The sequence below is a fragment of the Theobroma cacao genome, chromosome 3 (assembly GCF_053813885.1).
Source record: "Theobroma cacao isolate CCN51 chromosome 3, ASM5381388v1, whole genome shotgun sequence".
NCBI classification, from domain to species: domain Eukaryota; kingdom Viridiplantae; phylum Streptophyta; class Magnoliopsida; order Malvales; family Malvaceae; genus Theobroma; species Theobroma cacao.
In genome coordinates, this window is record NC_142641.1 from 3046395 (window position 1) to 3063559 (window position 17165).

Genomic DNA, 17165 nt, shown 5'->3' on the forward strand with positions numbered 1-17165 from the left:
TAATGAAATAGATCCATTTATTTGGCTCCGTGCCTCAACCCGAAACCTATTAACGGGTCAAGTATGTTTAGGTCTGCGCCTCAAACCGAATCATATTCTTTAAGCTTTCCTCGCCAGACTATTCATCTCTAGAGTATTCCTTACTAGAAAGAAAAATGTTTAAGTATTTTAGAGTAGCTTTTGATACACAAAGAAAACATTTGAGCGTTTTGAGAATTTTTAAGCATTTTGGAGTATTTTTGATATATGAAGAAAAACCTTTGAATATTTTGAGCATTCTTTGTCAAGTAGGCATATTCATTAATTATGTTGTTAAAATGGAATATGGTGTATCGTTTGAAGTTGTTGATCTTGTTAAATGGAATTCAATAGCTTTTGTGGTTTTTGGGCATTACGTGACTAGTTTTTAGGCATTACTTGATTGACTTTGGACACTGCGTGATTGACTTCGGGCATTGCGTGACTAGTTTTTAAGCATTGCCTGATTAATTTTTAGGTATTACATGATTGGCTTTGGGCATTGCGTGACTGGTTGATATGGCATTGCGTGACTAATTGATAGGAATTACGTGACTTGTTAGTAAGGCATTGTGTGACTTAGGCATTGCTTAAAAATCAATCACACAATACCTAAATCCAATCACGTAATGCCTAAAAATCAATCACGCAGTGATTAAGACAGACAATGTCTAAAAACCAGTCTTGCAATACTTAAAAACCAATCTAAACAATTTCAACTCCTCAACTTTGGGGTTCTATGAATAAACTAATAAACTCAAGAACCTAAAACACATACTTTTTTTTTTGCTAAGCTATGAAATTGTTCATTTCATAAAAGATAGGTTACAAAACTCCATAACCCTCCAAAGCAAAACAAAATATATCCTCACCGGGAGGGCCTTACTCACTCCTCTTCTGCAAAAACAAAATATACTCCATTTACAAAATATTCCCTAAACAATTTTAACTCAAAATCTCATATAAAAAATGTAAAACCCGACCCTATAAACACATGTTATGACATACATGCACTGAGTAGCATGTTATTATGCTAGGAAAGCACCTAAGAATAGACGAAACCCGGTATCGTACCTAATAGTACACTTGAGTTGATTTAATCTCGAACTAGTTCAAATAGGAATTGTAGGATGAAATTTAATATTTTATAGTCTAGGAATGACTAAAAATGATTGTTCGGAGTTCGAGGGTTCATTAGGGGTAAAATTGAAAATTTTGATGTTTAGGGGCAAAAATCGTCATTTTAACACGTAAGATAATAATTTGATCATGGAGTGAAATTTTTGATCAAGATTAACTTTTTGGAGTATAATTTAATGATAGGAAGTGAAAATTTTCAATTCCGGCAATTTTCGAAACATAGGGGCAAAATGGTAATTTTGTCATCTCGGGGTAAAAAATCATAATTTTCACCACCCAAAACTTGTCAAAATCATAGGATTTATTTATTTTTGGTATGAACAACTATGGTATGTTAAGTGGTGAAAAATTGAAGTTTAAAAGACGAAATTTTAAAAATGGGTTAATGGGAAAGTGACACATGGCACTTTTTAATGATTTAATATTATTTTAATGAAAAGTCAGCCCATTTAAACCCCATTTTAAGTGATGGCCGGCCATAAGGGAGAACAAGAGAGAAAATAGAGAGGAAAGGAAGAAAAAAAAACCAAAGAGAAACAAGAAAATTCAAAGGGGAATTCACGTTTTTCACTCGTTTACGCGTCTAACGGTAAGATTTTTCGACTTTAGCTTGATTTCTACCTTTCTTATGCCTTTGTTTCCATTTAGCATGCTTGAGGAAAGAGATCTAAAAGTGACATCAAGGGCTGGCCGAATTTCAAGGGGGGAGAAATTGAAATTTTTAGGTTTTGATTTTTAGTTAAATTGATAGTTTTAGTTAGTTAAATGTGTTTAGAAATTAAATTGGGCAAGAAAGCATTAAATTTTCACAATACCCACCCTTGGCCGAATCTACAATGAGGTACAATGATGATGATATGATTTTTATTCCAAGAGAAATGAAGAGAAAATGATGAAAAATGGTTAAATGTGATAGAAAAACAAAGTAGAAAATTTACCGAGTTAATGTCCTATTTTTGGCCGAATTTTCCAAGGAGGAAAGTGAACTGATTTTGGTGATTTTAGAAGGTTATTGGCTGATATTTAATGGTTAGAAATGTTGGAGAGAGAATGGGACGATTTAGAGCTAAAATGGAGCGCGTTAGCAATTTATCGAGTAAAGTGCCAAAAATATGTTAATACCGCGTTTAAGCCGTTTTAGGCTATTGCATTTCATACCATACATTAGTATAGGATTTAAGTCAATTATATAGTGATTTAGCATCAATGTGGTGAATTGGGTAAATTTTGCAATGTGTCTAGGAGGAGAGCCTTCCGGTAAAGGCAAGGAAGTCGTACCCAACCAACAATGATTGGGGCACCTAGGAAGTATTTCATCTGTACAAACAGTGAGTAAACCTATTATTATTGTAAATTATCTAGAGTTTATTTTTAAATACTCTTTATGTATTTTATGAAATGAAAATGAGATTAAAATGGGGTTTTTGATGTTTTAGAAATAAATGTGACAAATAAAAATATATTGTGTTGATTATGAAATTGAGTAATTGGAGGCTACCAATTGTCTTGAAAAATATATTTTCTTATGAATGGCTTATGATATATGAGTATATGTGGCTATATTTTATACTTGCATTGGGAATAGAATGTAAGCTGTCTTTTACTATGCAGGGTGGATAAATAAATAAAAGCCACATTATATTGTCGAAATTTTATTAAAATTGGTGGGTTTAGTCACTGCAGTGACGGGTTTTCATGGACTGCCTATTAGAGGGGCACGGTAAACCCGATTTCATAGTTACTCCAATTGTAGAGGCGATGAGGGTAACTCCCGAGGTAGTGTTAGAGTTCACTTCACGTCGAACCCCCACGTGAATATGTAACTTGGCCAACGCCAAGGAATGACTTGTTTTCAAAACTAGAATGTGTTTAACATGTAAATATCTTAACAACCTTGGCGAACTCGGTTAGATGCCTCGGCCAAGGTATCCCCGAGGACTAGATTTTGGCTTGAGCCATGTTTTTAATAAAGGTTATAAGCCTTGACAACTGTTTTGGTAAATTACAAATGTTTTATGGTTTAAGAAAGAAATTGAAAACCTTATGAAATGGTTTGTGATTTGTTGTTTAAACTTGCCTCAATTTTACTCGCCTTTAGATATTTATGATAATGTCTGTTTACTCATTGAGATTGTAAAATCTCACCCACCTCCTTTCCAAACATTTCAGGCCTATGGTAGCTTGTAGATATCCGATTTTGTCGAGGATTCCAGTTGACCTCTCTATCCCACAGACAGTAGGTTACTATCACCAATATTGGGTGTATTTATGGGCCACTTGTCATTGTAATTATTATTGTACATTATAACTTTGTAAATTATTGTATGTATAAATTTATTTTATTCTCACGCTACAAAAATTATTTATGTATAGTTCTATAAAAATTGTTTTATAAGAAAATGAAATATATTATCAAATATTTTTATTTAGTTTAATTAGCCAACTTTTCACTCTAAATGAATGATTTAGATTACAAAAATTTATTTTTCATCGGCAGTCGATATTTTTCTACCATACGTTGTATCTTTATCAGGTTTCGAAATTTTTTGGTAAAAATGACCAAAATACCCTATGTGGCGAAAATTTTATTTTGATTGTTTTCGATCTAAAATAGTTTATATTTTCTTAAAACTCGATATTTAACAACGATTGCTCACAGGAAAGGCAAGAAACTTATTCGTTAGCCTTGCAGGGTTCCGATTGGCATTTCGGATAATGAGTGTCAATCGGGATGTCGCGACGGTTGTCATGGGCTCGAGGGAGGTTCTGGGTCGTGACAAAAAATCTAAATCCCCAGCAAACATGCTTAACAATTATCTCAATCCCAAACACAATAAAACCGTGAACCACCATAAAAGCCATCAAACATGCTTTAGTTGTTCCTTCTCCCTGAGCCCATCATCTTAACCAATCCGATCTAACTCATCAACACAGGCATCTCTGTCGCAGCACACGTTTCGAAGCAAGTTATCACCAGAAAGCATCCAATTACCACATTCATCATGCTGCCTGCAATCACTATAAAAGAGCAAAATCGTTGTTCATCACCCTTGAGAATGCCAAGATCTACCATCCAAAAAAATAAAACAAAATAAGAAAGAGTTTGATGTCATCTCTGCTTTTTGGATGGCCAGATAGATAGTATTTGACTAGAGAGAGAAATCGAGGTTTAATTTGAAATTTTTGTTTGGATAGTGAGATAGAGAAAACTGAAACTATTTTAATTTGTCTGAAATTGTTTAAAGGGTATTGTTGTCAAGTCATGCCAAATATTGGCTAAAAATAATTAAAATTATAAAAAATGATATTTTTGAATTGGGCTTATGAGGAAGGTTATCTCTCACAATTTTCTCCTTTATATATTGTGTTAATTTATAAAAAAATAAAATTACTATTATATATATCCTTTTAATATAAACATATTTACTTTCTATTTTACTTTAACATTACAACAATTATAACTTATAAAATTATTAATTACAAAAATTATAACTTATAACTTAATAGAATTCGGGTCCGAGTATCTCAAAATTAGAAGATATCCTCCCTGTTGACATCTCCAATTTAGATGTTGTATCAAGGCATTGGACTGTTTAAAGGGCTGCTAATGAGGTGTTAATTAATTATCTAGGTACAGAGCTACTCCTTAAACAGAAATTAATTTTTTCCCCTATGGGAACTGGAAAATTAATAGCTGTCAAATGCATTGGAGGGTGCTTGTAATCCAAAACCTTTCTAATTGGACTGATCCACATAGTTTAGAATAAAGGAAATTGTGAAAAATAGCCCTCTTCATAAGCTCACTTCAAAAATGACCATATTTATAATTTTAACTGTTTTTATAAAATTTTTGGCATGCCTTAGACAAGAATGCCCTTTAAGCCGTTTACTCCAAATTACATGGTCCGGGTTTCTTTCTCCTCTCTCGCCATTCAAATAAAATTTTCAAAATTAAATCTCAACTTACCTATCTTGCTGTTTATCTCTCTAATGCCATCGAGGTCTATATCGCCATCCAACTTTCTTACCATTTCAAAGAGCAAAGATGACATCAAGGTGTGTGTTATGAGTTTTTGGATTTATTTTTTTATATTCATAAAATCCAAAAGTTGATGGGTAAATTGATGGATGTAATTGAGAACATGGATAAGGACATTTGTGTTTTGATCGAGAAGGGTTGCTGGTTAGGACAGATGTCCACTTTACTTCATGCGATCCATTTGATTGTGGAAACCTTGGAAATCTGTCATATCCTTTCTGGACCGATGATCTTGATCGACCTGCATATTGTGGTTATGATCAAGAAGCCTACAAGCTCAACTGCATACAAAATCGGCTCCCTTTCATGACTATCAATTCCCAAAAATTTCAACTGGTAGATCTCAATCAATCCACGCTTATTATTCTATGGAAAAGCCTCCACGAAGCTGCAAATATATTGATTGGTATAAATTAGATTTCTACTTTGAATGTGTCAATTTTTTTCCCTTCTCTGTTATTACTCGGAAATATTTATTACTATTCTATCTAATGCAATAAATAAGTGCATAAATAAACAAATATACTAGTAAAATAGTTTGATGTTATTTGCAATTAATCTAATTGAAGTTACCTTTTTAATTGCAAGTCGCAATTCCAATCTTCTTCTAGGAGTAAAGCTTGCCATAGGTATGATACCATTAACTAATTATCTTTGCTTTCTTGATAATTGATCATAAAAAATTGACTATAAATAGTGGATAGAGATAGGAGAGACCAAAATTTCATTTTTTTTTTATATTTTAGTCATCAAAAATTACTATTATTCTCTATGAAATTCTTTTTGTGAAAATACTATTTGAACAATTAAGTAGTTTTAGAATGACTGTTTGATTGTTACTTTTACTATAAATTTTTTCTCTCTCGAAAGTTGTTAAAGAGTAAATTAAAATAAATAAGAACATATACTTAGATAAAGGAATGAGTAAATAGCAAAAGTATAACATCATGGTAAAAAGGAAATATATATTACCTATAAAAATTTATAAATTTATTAGGATAATAATCCTACATATATTTGAAATTCTTCACATGTATATGACCAGCTGAGTTGGTCATGGTAAAAAGGAACAAATATTTTAAAAGCACATAAAATCCATTTACAGGCGAAGGGCACACAAAGACTACTGAAGTCCAAACAACATCATTGTATAATTAAGTATCTATTAGCCTTAAATATATATTGCATATATTCAATTTGAGGAAAAATGAAAATGTTATTCTTTACGTCAGGATTAAAATAACGAATTTCCAACAAAGCATTTCAGTTTTTCACACCTTGACTTGATTTCTCTCTGATTTGTATTCTTGGCAGGTTTAGGTAGTGCAGGAATGGCTCTATTCATCATCTGTATCATTGCGGTCTGTTTCAAAATGAAGAGCCTATACGTTAGAACAATGGACTTTCTCAAGAAGTTCACAGATAGTGATCTAGATATTTAAGCTTTCTTAAAAAATACTGAAACTTTAGCTCCCAAAAGATACAGCTATTTGGATGTCAGGAAAATGACAAATTTGTTTAAAGAAACTCCAGGGAAAGGTGGCTATGGAAGTGTGTACAAAGGGAAGCTACTAGATGGCCATCTTGTTGCCGTGAAATTGCTTCATACATCCAAAGGAAACGGTCAAGAATTTATTAATGAGGTTGCAAGTATTAGATGAACGTCCCATGTTACTGTTGTTACCCTTCGAGGATTTTGTTTAAAAGGTAAGAAAAGAGCTCTGATTTATTAGTTCATGCCTAATGGATCTTTAGGAAGATTCACGTACAAAGAGAATACTAATTTGAAGGATCACCAACTCTTGACATCAGAAGAATTGTACCAAATTTCAATTGGAATAGCTCAAGGGCTTGAGTACTTACATCGTGGGTACAACACAAGGATTTTGCATTTTGACATAAAACCACATAACATTCTTCTAGATGAAAATTTTTATCCTGAAAATCTCTGATTTCGGACTTGCAAAACTATCAAACAGGAAAGAGAGTATTGTATCAATGTTGAAAGCTAGAGGCACAATTGGTTACATAGCTCTAGAAGTGTTTTGCAAAAGCGTTGGAGGTGTTTCGCATAAATCAGATGTCTATAGTTATGGAATGATGATCTTAGAGATGGTTGGAGGAAGAGGGAATACAGATTGTAAAGTAAGCCAAACCAGCGAGATATATTTTCCTCATTGGATCTATCAACGTCTTGAGCAAGGCAAAATCGAACCAAAATTACTAGGCCTCATGACTAAAGAAGAAATTGAGGTTGCGAGGAAGATGATATTAGTCGGCTTGTGGTCCATACAAACAAATCCGCTAGATAGACCTTTGATGACTGAGGTGATTGACATGTTGCAAGCAAGCATGGAAGCCTTGAGGATTCCACCTAAGCCTTACTTGTCTTCTCCTCCAAGATCAACCTTGGTGGATTCTACCTCTTATGCATTTTCAAAATATATAACATATATACTTATTTTGACATTGTTTTTTTTTTTTTAACTCAAACAAGTCAATTGTATTAATAAAATGGCTTTAAAAGCCCCACAATTCAAATCCTTAAATTGGTGTAAAACATGTTCACCTAACAACACCTAGTGAAGCATCTGTTACTGATAATATACACATAAGATTTTGGAAGGTGGCTTATCCTCACTTATAACCAACGGGGTTTCATTTTTCTCCATCATGCATGCCCGTTGGTCGGTTACTACTGTATATAGCCTAGAAACTTGTCACTAGTCTTAGGAGTATCGGCTAATCTTTTTCACATTCATCATTTATGGGTTAGCTGGTTTTCCGTTTTATTCATCCAAAATCTGAATGGTGTCCTTTGCGTATATAGAATGGTGAATTTTTACCAATGTGAGGTTCCTAATATTTAGACAGAAAATTTGATTGCTAATTGTTGAACACACAAAACTTGATTTCTGATTGATGAATGTAAAAGAATTTTATAATTTCGATTGAAATACATGTGTCTTTGAAATATTAAAATTTGTTCAAATTATTAGAATTTTTCATAACTGATTTGTTTAATAAGCACTGAAATCTGTTTAAGTTTAACATTGTTCTATAAATATATCATAATTGTCGCATACTTGTTTGACTTATCAGAAGGATATGATTCCAACTTTACGTGCAGGTCCCGCCTGCCCACTTGGCTTCAAATTTTCTGCAAGTCAAAGGTCAATAGCTATCTTTAATTTTTTCATGCCTTTCTAAATACGGTGGAAAAGTCTTCCGAGAGGAACTTTTTTCTTCTTTGAAAATAGTAGTGGAAGTGAAAACAATTGATAGTTACAATTGCAAAAGCATATTGGAAAATTACTCTTACATTTGAAAATAAATTCATCCCAATGCTGATTTTAGAGACAATTTTCTGGTCGCAGTGCCAAATGGAACCTTTGTTTATTTCACGAGCAGAATACCACTATATAAAACCTGGGACTCAAGTCTATTATTCATCTTTTCATTAACTTCCTCCACACATGGATCTTTCACACTCTTTCTTCTCAATCATCTCCATCTTCTTCCTCCTAAGCTTTTTCCAAGTATCTTACTCCAAAGATGATGTCCACTTTACGTCATGCCCCCATCCATTTGACTGTGGAAACCTTGGAAATCTTTCATACCCTTTCTCGACCGATGATCGACCTGCATATTGCGGCTATGATCATGAAGTGTACAAGCTCAAGTGCATACCGAATCAGCCCCCTTATATAACTATCAGCTCCCAAGAATTCCAAGTGGTGCACCTCAATCAGACTCATGGTTTGATGACAATCCAACGAGTGGAATCCGAAGAAAATACCTGTCCTGAGGAGATTTTTACATATGATGTTTTTAATTATTCCGACACCGCCGCAAACATTACTCTTTTATACGGCTGCCCGAGCAGGGGATTTGCGGATAATAGTTTCACTTGCAAAAAGGATCAAAGTGAAACTTTTGCTGTGTTCGGTAACAATGATGAATATCATTGTAGGGGAAAAGTTGTTGAAGTCCCGGTTGAGAAGAAGGCTCGGGATGAACTGATTCGTGGAACCAGGGCTCTCGATAAAACTTTATTTGAACCGTTTGAAATGAGATACTTTGCATTCGATGACTATTGCCGGCAATGCAAGAATTCCGGTGGCAGATGTGGTAGCAACAAGACTTTAACGGCTGTATTTCTCTGCTATTGTCGTGATCATCCATATCCAATTAAATGCGAACGTGGTATGCCTGCTTCTTACTTCTATTCCAATTTAACTCATTTGCGTCATTTTCCTAACCCTCCGTAGTTTTGATGTCAAGCCTAGTAACTAGTCCATTTAACTAAAAAGATGCTATTGAATCCTTTTTCTTCATAATCAGAAATACGGAGTCCACGAAATTTGTTGATATCTTGATATACGGTCGGTCCCAAGTGTAGATCACAATTAAAATTCAAAGAAAAACGAAGAAAAAGAAAAACTTAAGTTTAAAAGCTAGTCAGTACACTTCATTTTAATTTGATCTCTAAAATTAGGTCATTCAGACCTTTTGAGCATTAGTAATCAAATGATAACATCGCTTTTTTGTTTTTTTTTTTTTAAAAATAGAAAATAAAACGTGAAATTGGAGATCACAAAATGCTAATTATTACTGGTTATGATAAATAACCTTATCTCTAGTCCACGCTTATTATTCTTTGGAAAAGCCTCCGCGAAGCTGCACCTTGAATTAGGTGGGACACACTTTATACCATTTTCCATAAATATATTGTTTGGTTTATATTAGTGTGAGCTAATTTCTTTTCTTTTCCTCTTATTCTGTAATACTGTGTTTGGTAAGAAAGAAAAATACGATGAAATTAATTACACGGTGCCACTTCATTAACACCATTCACCATGTAAAGAAAAATAAAATGACGTGGACCAATGGAAGTCACTTATACTTTACAATGATGAACAAAATACAAATATATACAGATGAACTAGCCAAAATGTAAAATGCTCCGTTGGCGAGGTTGCTTCTTTGAGATCTAACGAATTTCAAGAAAAAAAAAATATAAAAGTGGCTGCATGCCTTTACATAACTAGCTGATGGTTCGATAAACGGTGAAAACTTTTCAAAAGTTACTGAGGAGAAATCTAAATTTCTTAAATTATAGGATGAAAATAATAAATTTATAAGAGATCACATATCTCCACTTATACTAGTAAAATAGTTTGATGTGATTTGCAATTAATTAATTTATTAAAGAAACCTTTTCTTTTTTTGGTTGCAGGAGGCAAAGGTTTCAGTCTTGGAGTAAAGCTTCCCATAGGTATCATACCATTAACTAATTTTCTGCCCTCTCCTTTTTCTTTGCTTTCTTGATGATTGATAGTAGTTTTTAGACATTTAGTTAAATTTTGGTAAACTGTTTAATAAATTAAGTTCAAAATGGTTATAAATTTTGGATAAAGAAAGAGGCATTACCAAAATTTCAATTTCGTTTTATACATTTAGTTACCAAAAATTACTATTATATATTAATCCTTTGTTTATGAAATTCTTTTCTTGTATCTTTTAACAATTTTTGTTTTACAAATACTATTTGAATACAATTAAGTAGTTTTACAAAGATTATGTTTGATTTGATTGTTACTTTTACTATAATTTTTTTCTCTCAAAAGTTGTTAAAAAATAAGTTAAAACAAATAAAAATATATAATTGATAAAAGAATGAGTTAGTAACCAAAGTGTAACGCAACTTCTTGCATATAAATATAAAATATAAAATATATTTTTTATAAAAGATCAACTGTTAGTTTTTATTATTCAAAATATCCTTTGCTTTTATATCTCAATAAAAGATCATTCTTGATATAGTCATATTTATTTATTGATTATTACATCAATGGGAGAACATTAATTCTACAAGCATATTCTAAATTTTATTATGTAATTTGAAAAAAGATTATTAGTATTTTATACATTGATGGTCAAATGATATTTTAACACTTTGTCTTGGTAGATTAAGGTGTTTTGCAAAGGAAACTTCTCTCCCCTTTGTATAAAGTTTCGGGAAAACAAAAAACAAACTACATCCATTGAAAAAAAAAATATAACCCTTTTTACGAACAATTCCCAACCAAACAACTCAAGGTCAGTAAACCTTGTCACAGCTCAAAACAACCAAAAACATTCCAACATAGATTATCATTCAACACATCCCAGAAAAATCATCCACTTTTCATCAAGAGAATCAGAATTTTACCATAAACAGGAAAGAGATCCATAATCCCTAACACAAAACATACTTAGATCCCCAATAGTGGCCTCCCTACCTTAGAAAAATTTTGTCACTCAGTAGCACATTCCTCACGTGACATCCATAGCAAATCTTGAGTCCGTAACAACCTCGACTTAGTCAAGCTGTTTGCCATATTATTTGTTGTTCTGAGTATATATTTCACCACGCAATTGACCATACAATAACAAAGAAGTTCATTCTCCACACACACAATCTTTTCACGGGTAAGTCCATGGAATTCCAACTTTTGAAATAGGCTTTAAGATCACTATGCCCCACCCCTTTCATAATCCACCCAAAAGCAGTTTATATCTTCTACCACTTTCAAGAACGTATCATCCCAAACGCTTAAAAGTCCCCATGAAGCTCCTTCAACTTGGACATATTGCCATTTAAAATGGCTTTTGCCTTATGACCTGTCCACCATCATGTTATCAATAGTTCGAAGCTTGGTTTCTTGCAACAACATCATACTCGATTTCAATATGGCAATTAAATTCCTTACTGTCTTTCTTTTTTTAGGTACCCCTATGACTTTAACATTCCAAGTCACAATTATTAGTAACAAAAATAACCTAGTCGTAGAGAAACATTAGAAACATACCTCACTGGACTTAATTGGCTCTCTTAGCCTGGTTTTCTTTCTCCAGCTCCATGAACCTCTCCACCATCTCCTTTCAATCTTACTAAAATTTGAGTCTCACTTTCTGATGGAGCCTTCAAGTCTCCTTAACCTCTAATACTATGAGCTTGTTCCTGTGTGCTATATCCCTCTTCCTTATGAATTCCTCAAAGAGGCTTTGCCAAGTATTTTTTATCCCATCCAAGATATCTCTTATTTCTTTTCAAAGTTTCCTTTTTATTCTTCTTGGCTATGTCTCTACATCTATACGATGATCATCTCCATTTGGTTCTTCAATGTCACCTTCACCTACCATACTTTCTCTTAAATTAGCATAGTTAAGTTTTCATTCAATGGGTACCACCAACATGACACGACTTACTTGAACTATTGCTACCTCATGCCTTTACTACTATGCATTTCCCTTACATTTTATGTACACTTTTTATTGCCATCCTCCCTCTCTCTTTCTTCTTTTTACTATCCCCCCCTTTTGCATGCATTTCCCTTACATATGCCAACTTCTCGACACCACCTCTTCTGAGAAGAGTTAACCTCTACCACTTTCTAATTCCAATCCCAAATCTTCGTTCGTAGCATGACCTTTTTTGATTTTTCAAAATCCCCCTCCATTGAGAAGCCCCCAATTCCTTCTTTTTCTTTCCCCAGGCTCTGGTTACTTATTAGTGGACTCATTTCCAGTTCTTCCGGTGTAGGCCTTTGTTGAGTGTTTGCCTGAGCCTTGGGCTTTGAATCTATAATCATCAGATCACAGCCCAAATTGCACCTTTATACCTTTCCAGTCTTAAGCCTGATCTCTCTCGACTGTAGCCCAAGCATGTTAGGCCTCAATGGAGCCAATCTAGTCCGAGTATTATTTAAGCCCAACTCTGATTCTCGTTGCCCTCTTAATTGCTTTTATTTAAAAACAATGGTAAGACTTCTAACATTATTGTCCTTTGTCTCCTCACAGGACAGTCATGTCTCTCACACACCAATAGTTGTCATTTTGGTCTTTTTGTCTGTTTGACTCTTCATTCACCTTTTGGCTACTCTTTTCCATTTCATCAAAGCTACACTTAGTCGTATTAATATCATTACTGTTCCATCCCATTGGGCTTGACACCTTCGATGAGTCACTCTCTTTTCTTTCCTATTTGTCATCCTCCATAGATGTAAACATCTACACTTTGTTATCCTCAACAATGATTCTCAGTTTAATAATTTGCTCGTTAAGTTTCATATAAATTATCTTCGAGATGGCTATTTTCCTTACTGACTTCAACTTCAACTCGTGCACAATTGAATCTTTCTATTTTTTTAGTTGCTTTATCAACTTCAATCAATTTCTTCCACTTACTTACCATTAATATGATAACTATTCTCGCTAAATATGTGGAGGAATTTTAGTGACCCAAATCCATATTCTTAATAGAATGCATATTTTTTATATCGATTGAAGAAATGTGTGATAGTATAGCCTTAATAAATCAAACCATAGTAGAAAAATCTCTAGTTACTTTCCTAACAAGACTTTCATCTCTTCTTATTCCCCAAAGGTTAATAACATGTCAAGATCGCCAAGTGTTAGAATAAGTACAGATACTAATGTTCAGAATAACTTGAACTGTGCCACATATAGCTAAATGTTTCTCTTATGCATCCGATTGCATTTCGATTAAGCTAATCTCTTTATTTCATTGGATATTTGATCACCCATACACTTTTTGCTCCATCACAAGCAAAATCTTCCACCTGCTTTTCTTTTTTATTCTTTAACGATATTGCCTTAGGTTCCCCTGATTTGATGCTCTTCTTTTGTTCCACCTTCCAATCATGTATCAAGGCTTCTCAGTAGGTCTTCCCATGATTAGTGGACCTAAACTTTATCCTCTTGACTGGATCTCTTTCTTATGGTTCCATCCTTTTAACTATATGCTTTTTCCAGCCAAAGGATGTCTTTTTATTCCTTAAAAACTAGCCATCCACCAATAAACCATTGCCATGAGATATCGCCCTCTTCAACTCATCCTCATATTGGTACCTAATAAAAGTGAAGATCGACTGTCTCTTTCAACTCATCCCCTGATTTTCAAAGGCTTTCTTGAGTTTCCTCCACTTTGTCATCGGACTCATATTGTCCAAATACGTCGTAAAAAGCTTTTTCTTATAACAAAAATCTAAAAACTACAATCCATAGTAATAGTAATAATAAAGTATAATTATCTAAATTTAATGCATAACAATTAAATTCTTCCCAAGACACACTCTTACCAATATAATCCACAATGCTTATTTTTTAATATTCATAAAAATGTTAATAAAAGAATGAGCTCACAGCCAAACGATTTAACTAACTAGATCAAGTATAAGAAACAATACTTTAAAATCTTAATTGTCAATTCTCAATATTTAGTCAATAAATCACAATTAAATCAACAATTCAAAAATAGTATGATTTAAAAACATTTCAAAATAATCATTTTCATTCTCTTTTGACTATATCACAATCAACAATAACAGTCCAAAATTGAGAATAACAATCCGTTAATGGTTTAAATTTCAAGTCTATGCCACGAGTATAACTCCCTAAGACATAGGTAAACTATGAAATCATCCAAAAATGTCAAAACACAAATCAATTTCATTTCCAAATTATACTCACAATATTTCAAATCTAAAATATTTTTATTTTGGTGCTTGACCAAATTTTAGAAAATGATTATATTTACTCAAAACAATTGAACATTCAATCACCTTAATAAAAAATTTTATAAAAATAGTTATTAAATTGTAAAAAATTATAAAAGTCTATATAATTTTAAAATAATTAGAAAGGTCCAGCCATTTACTTGATTAGTACCATGCACAATCACACGAATGATTTTCCAATGCATAATGCACCATAATTTATACGTTTAACATTAGTAAGTATTAACAACGATAACACACCAAATAACTTAGTGCACGACCATTCTACCCTTTAGCCAAACCTAAACACCTTGAGAGGAATGTTGAAATTATTTAAAAGTAGTTGTTTCAATTTTTTATAAGTTTTAATATTTTGAAATTACACTTGAAATTATCAAATTAAAGAGAGTTTTATTATACATCTCTTTCCACTATCGATACTCATGACAATCTATATTTTTTGAAATTTTATCAAAATTAGATTCTTTAAAAATAATTCACACTCTCTACAAATTTGATTTTTTATTTATAAAATTATAAATAATATATAAGTAAACAATACTAATATCTTACAAAAAAATTAATAATTATATGCATAATAAGGTCAGCTGATAATTAGTTCCATTAGCATAATAAGGTCCAAACGTTAAATAAGTCAAGCTCAATTATATATATACACATTTTGTGGTTAGATAGATGATATTCTTTATGTCATGGTTATAATGAAAAGTTTTCAACAAGGCATTTATGCTTTTAGCCCCTTGACTTGATTTTTGCTTTTGGCAATTTTAGTTATTGCAGGAATTTGTCTACTGATCACCGGTGTCATTACAATCTATTTCAAATACATTAAAACAATGGGCTTTCTCAAGAAGTTCACAAAGAGTGATCTAGATATCGAGGCTTTTTTAAAAAATAATGAAACTTTAGCTCCCAAAAGATACACTTATTCAGATGTCAAGAAAATGACAAACTCATTTAAAGAAACACTAGGGAAAGGTGGCTATGGAAGTGTGTACAAAGGGAAGCTACTAGATGGCCATCTTGTTGCTGTGAAATTGCTTAATACATCCAAAGGAAACGGTCAAGAATTTATTAATGAGGTTGCAAGCATTAGTCGAACTTCCCATGTTAATGTTGTTACCCTTCGAGGATTTTGCTTAGAAGGTAATAAAAGAGCTCTGATTTATGAGTTCATGGCCAATGGATCTTTAGAAAGATTCATTTACAAAGAGAATACTAATTTGAAAGAACATCGACTCTTGACATCAGAAGAATTGTACCGAATTGCAATTGGAATAGCCCGAGGGCTTGAGTACTTACATCGAGGGTGCAACACAAGGATTTTGCATTTCGACATAAAACCTCATAACATTCTTCTAGATGAAAATTTTTGCCCAAAAATCTCTGATTTTGGGCTTGCAAAATTGTCAAACATGAAAGAGAGTATCGTATCAATGTTGGAAGCTAGAGGAACAATTGGTTACATAGCTCCAGAAGTGTTTTGCAGAAATGTTGGAGGTGTTTCGCATAAATCAGATGTCTATAGCTATGGAATGATGATCTTAGAGATGGTTGGGGGAAGAAGGAACATAGATGTCAAGGTAAGTCAAACCAGTGAGATATATTTTCCTCATTGGATTTATCAGCATCTTGACCAAGGCAATATCAAACCAGAATTACTAGGCCTCATGACTAGAGAAGAAACTGAGATTGTGAGGAAAATGATATTAGTCGGCTTGTGGTGCATACAAACAAATCCACTAGATAGGCTTTCAATGACTGAGGTGATCGACATGTTGGAAGGAAGCATAGAAGCCTTGCGAATTCCACCTAAGCCTTACTTGTCTTCTCCTCCAAGATCAACCGTAATGGATTCTACCTCCTAATCATTACCATGATATATGCATTTTCAAAATATGTAATATATATACTTATTTTGACATTTTTTTTTTGCTCTCTAAACAAGTCAATTGTATTAATAAAATGGCTTTAAAAACCTCACAATTCAAATCCTTAAACTGGTACAAAAAATGTTCACCTAAGAGCACCTAGTGAAGCGCCTTATGCACATAAGGTTTAGAAAGTACCAGGGATGACACATCCCTCCAAAAATAGTCCAGAGGCAACAAAGGTAGAATATATATACAAATAAAATTGCTCTATACAAAAAGTGACAAAAAAAAAAAAGCAGCCAGTGCAACATCATGAAGCTACATAAACATCCAAAAAAGACCTACTAGTTGCTCATAATAGTGATGAAAAGAACTTGCCAGTAACTCATTAGAGTAAAAGAATTTGCCATGAACTCTTTCTACAATGGTAGAAACCAAGATTGATGTAGCCATACCCTCTCATTTAGGTAAAAATTTGCATGTCCATGGATAAACTGCTCCCCTGATCAT

General features: G+C 33.0%; 1 protein-coding gene and 1 pseudogene across 1 annotated transcript; both read left to right on the forward strand.

Annotated features, from left to right (window-relative positions):
• Nucleotides 1-7180: 7180 nt before the first annotated feature.
• Nucleotides 7181-7684, forward strand: LOC148763462 (LEAF RUST 10 DISEASE-RESISTANCE LOCUS RECEPTOR-LIKE PROTEIN KINASE-like 2.5 pseudogene; annotated as a pseudogene).
• A 900-nt stretch (nt 7685-8584) lies between these two features.
• On the forward strand, nt 8585-16705 carry LOC148763463 (LEAF RUST 10 DISEASE-RESISTANCE LOCUS RECEPTOR-LIKE PROTEIN KINASE-like 2.1). Its single transcript, XM_088804964.1, has 3 exons — nt 8585-9403; nt 10437-10475; nt 15553-16705. The coding sequence occupies exons 1-3, from the start codon at nt 8674-8676 to the stop codon at nt 16647-16649; spliced, it is 1866 nt and encodes a 621-aa protein (XP_088661090.1). The 5' UTR covers nt 8585-8673; the 3' UTR covers nt 16650-16705.
• The last annotated feature ends 460 nt before the right edge of the window (nt 16706-17165 follow it).

What these genes read in the sequence shown, in the direction of transcription:
- LOC148763463 (XM_088804964.1), top strand. Translation starts at nt 8,674, where the DNA reads ATGGATCTTTCACACTCTTTCTTCTCAATCATCTCCATCTTCTTCCTC. An exon ending in TCCAATTAAATGCGAACGTG is followed by an intron (nt 9,404 to 10,436) that starts GTATGCCTGCTT and finishes TTTTGGTTGCAG; the next exon opens with GAGGCAAAGGTTTCAGTCTT. An exon ending in TGGAGTAAAGCTTCCCATAG is followed by an intron (nt 10,476 to 15,552) that starts GTATCATACCAT and finishes TGGCAATTTTAG; the next exon opens with TTATTGCAGGAATTTGTCTA.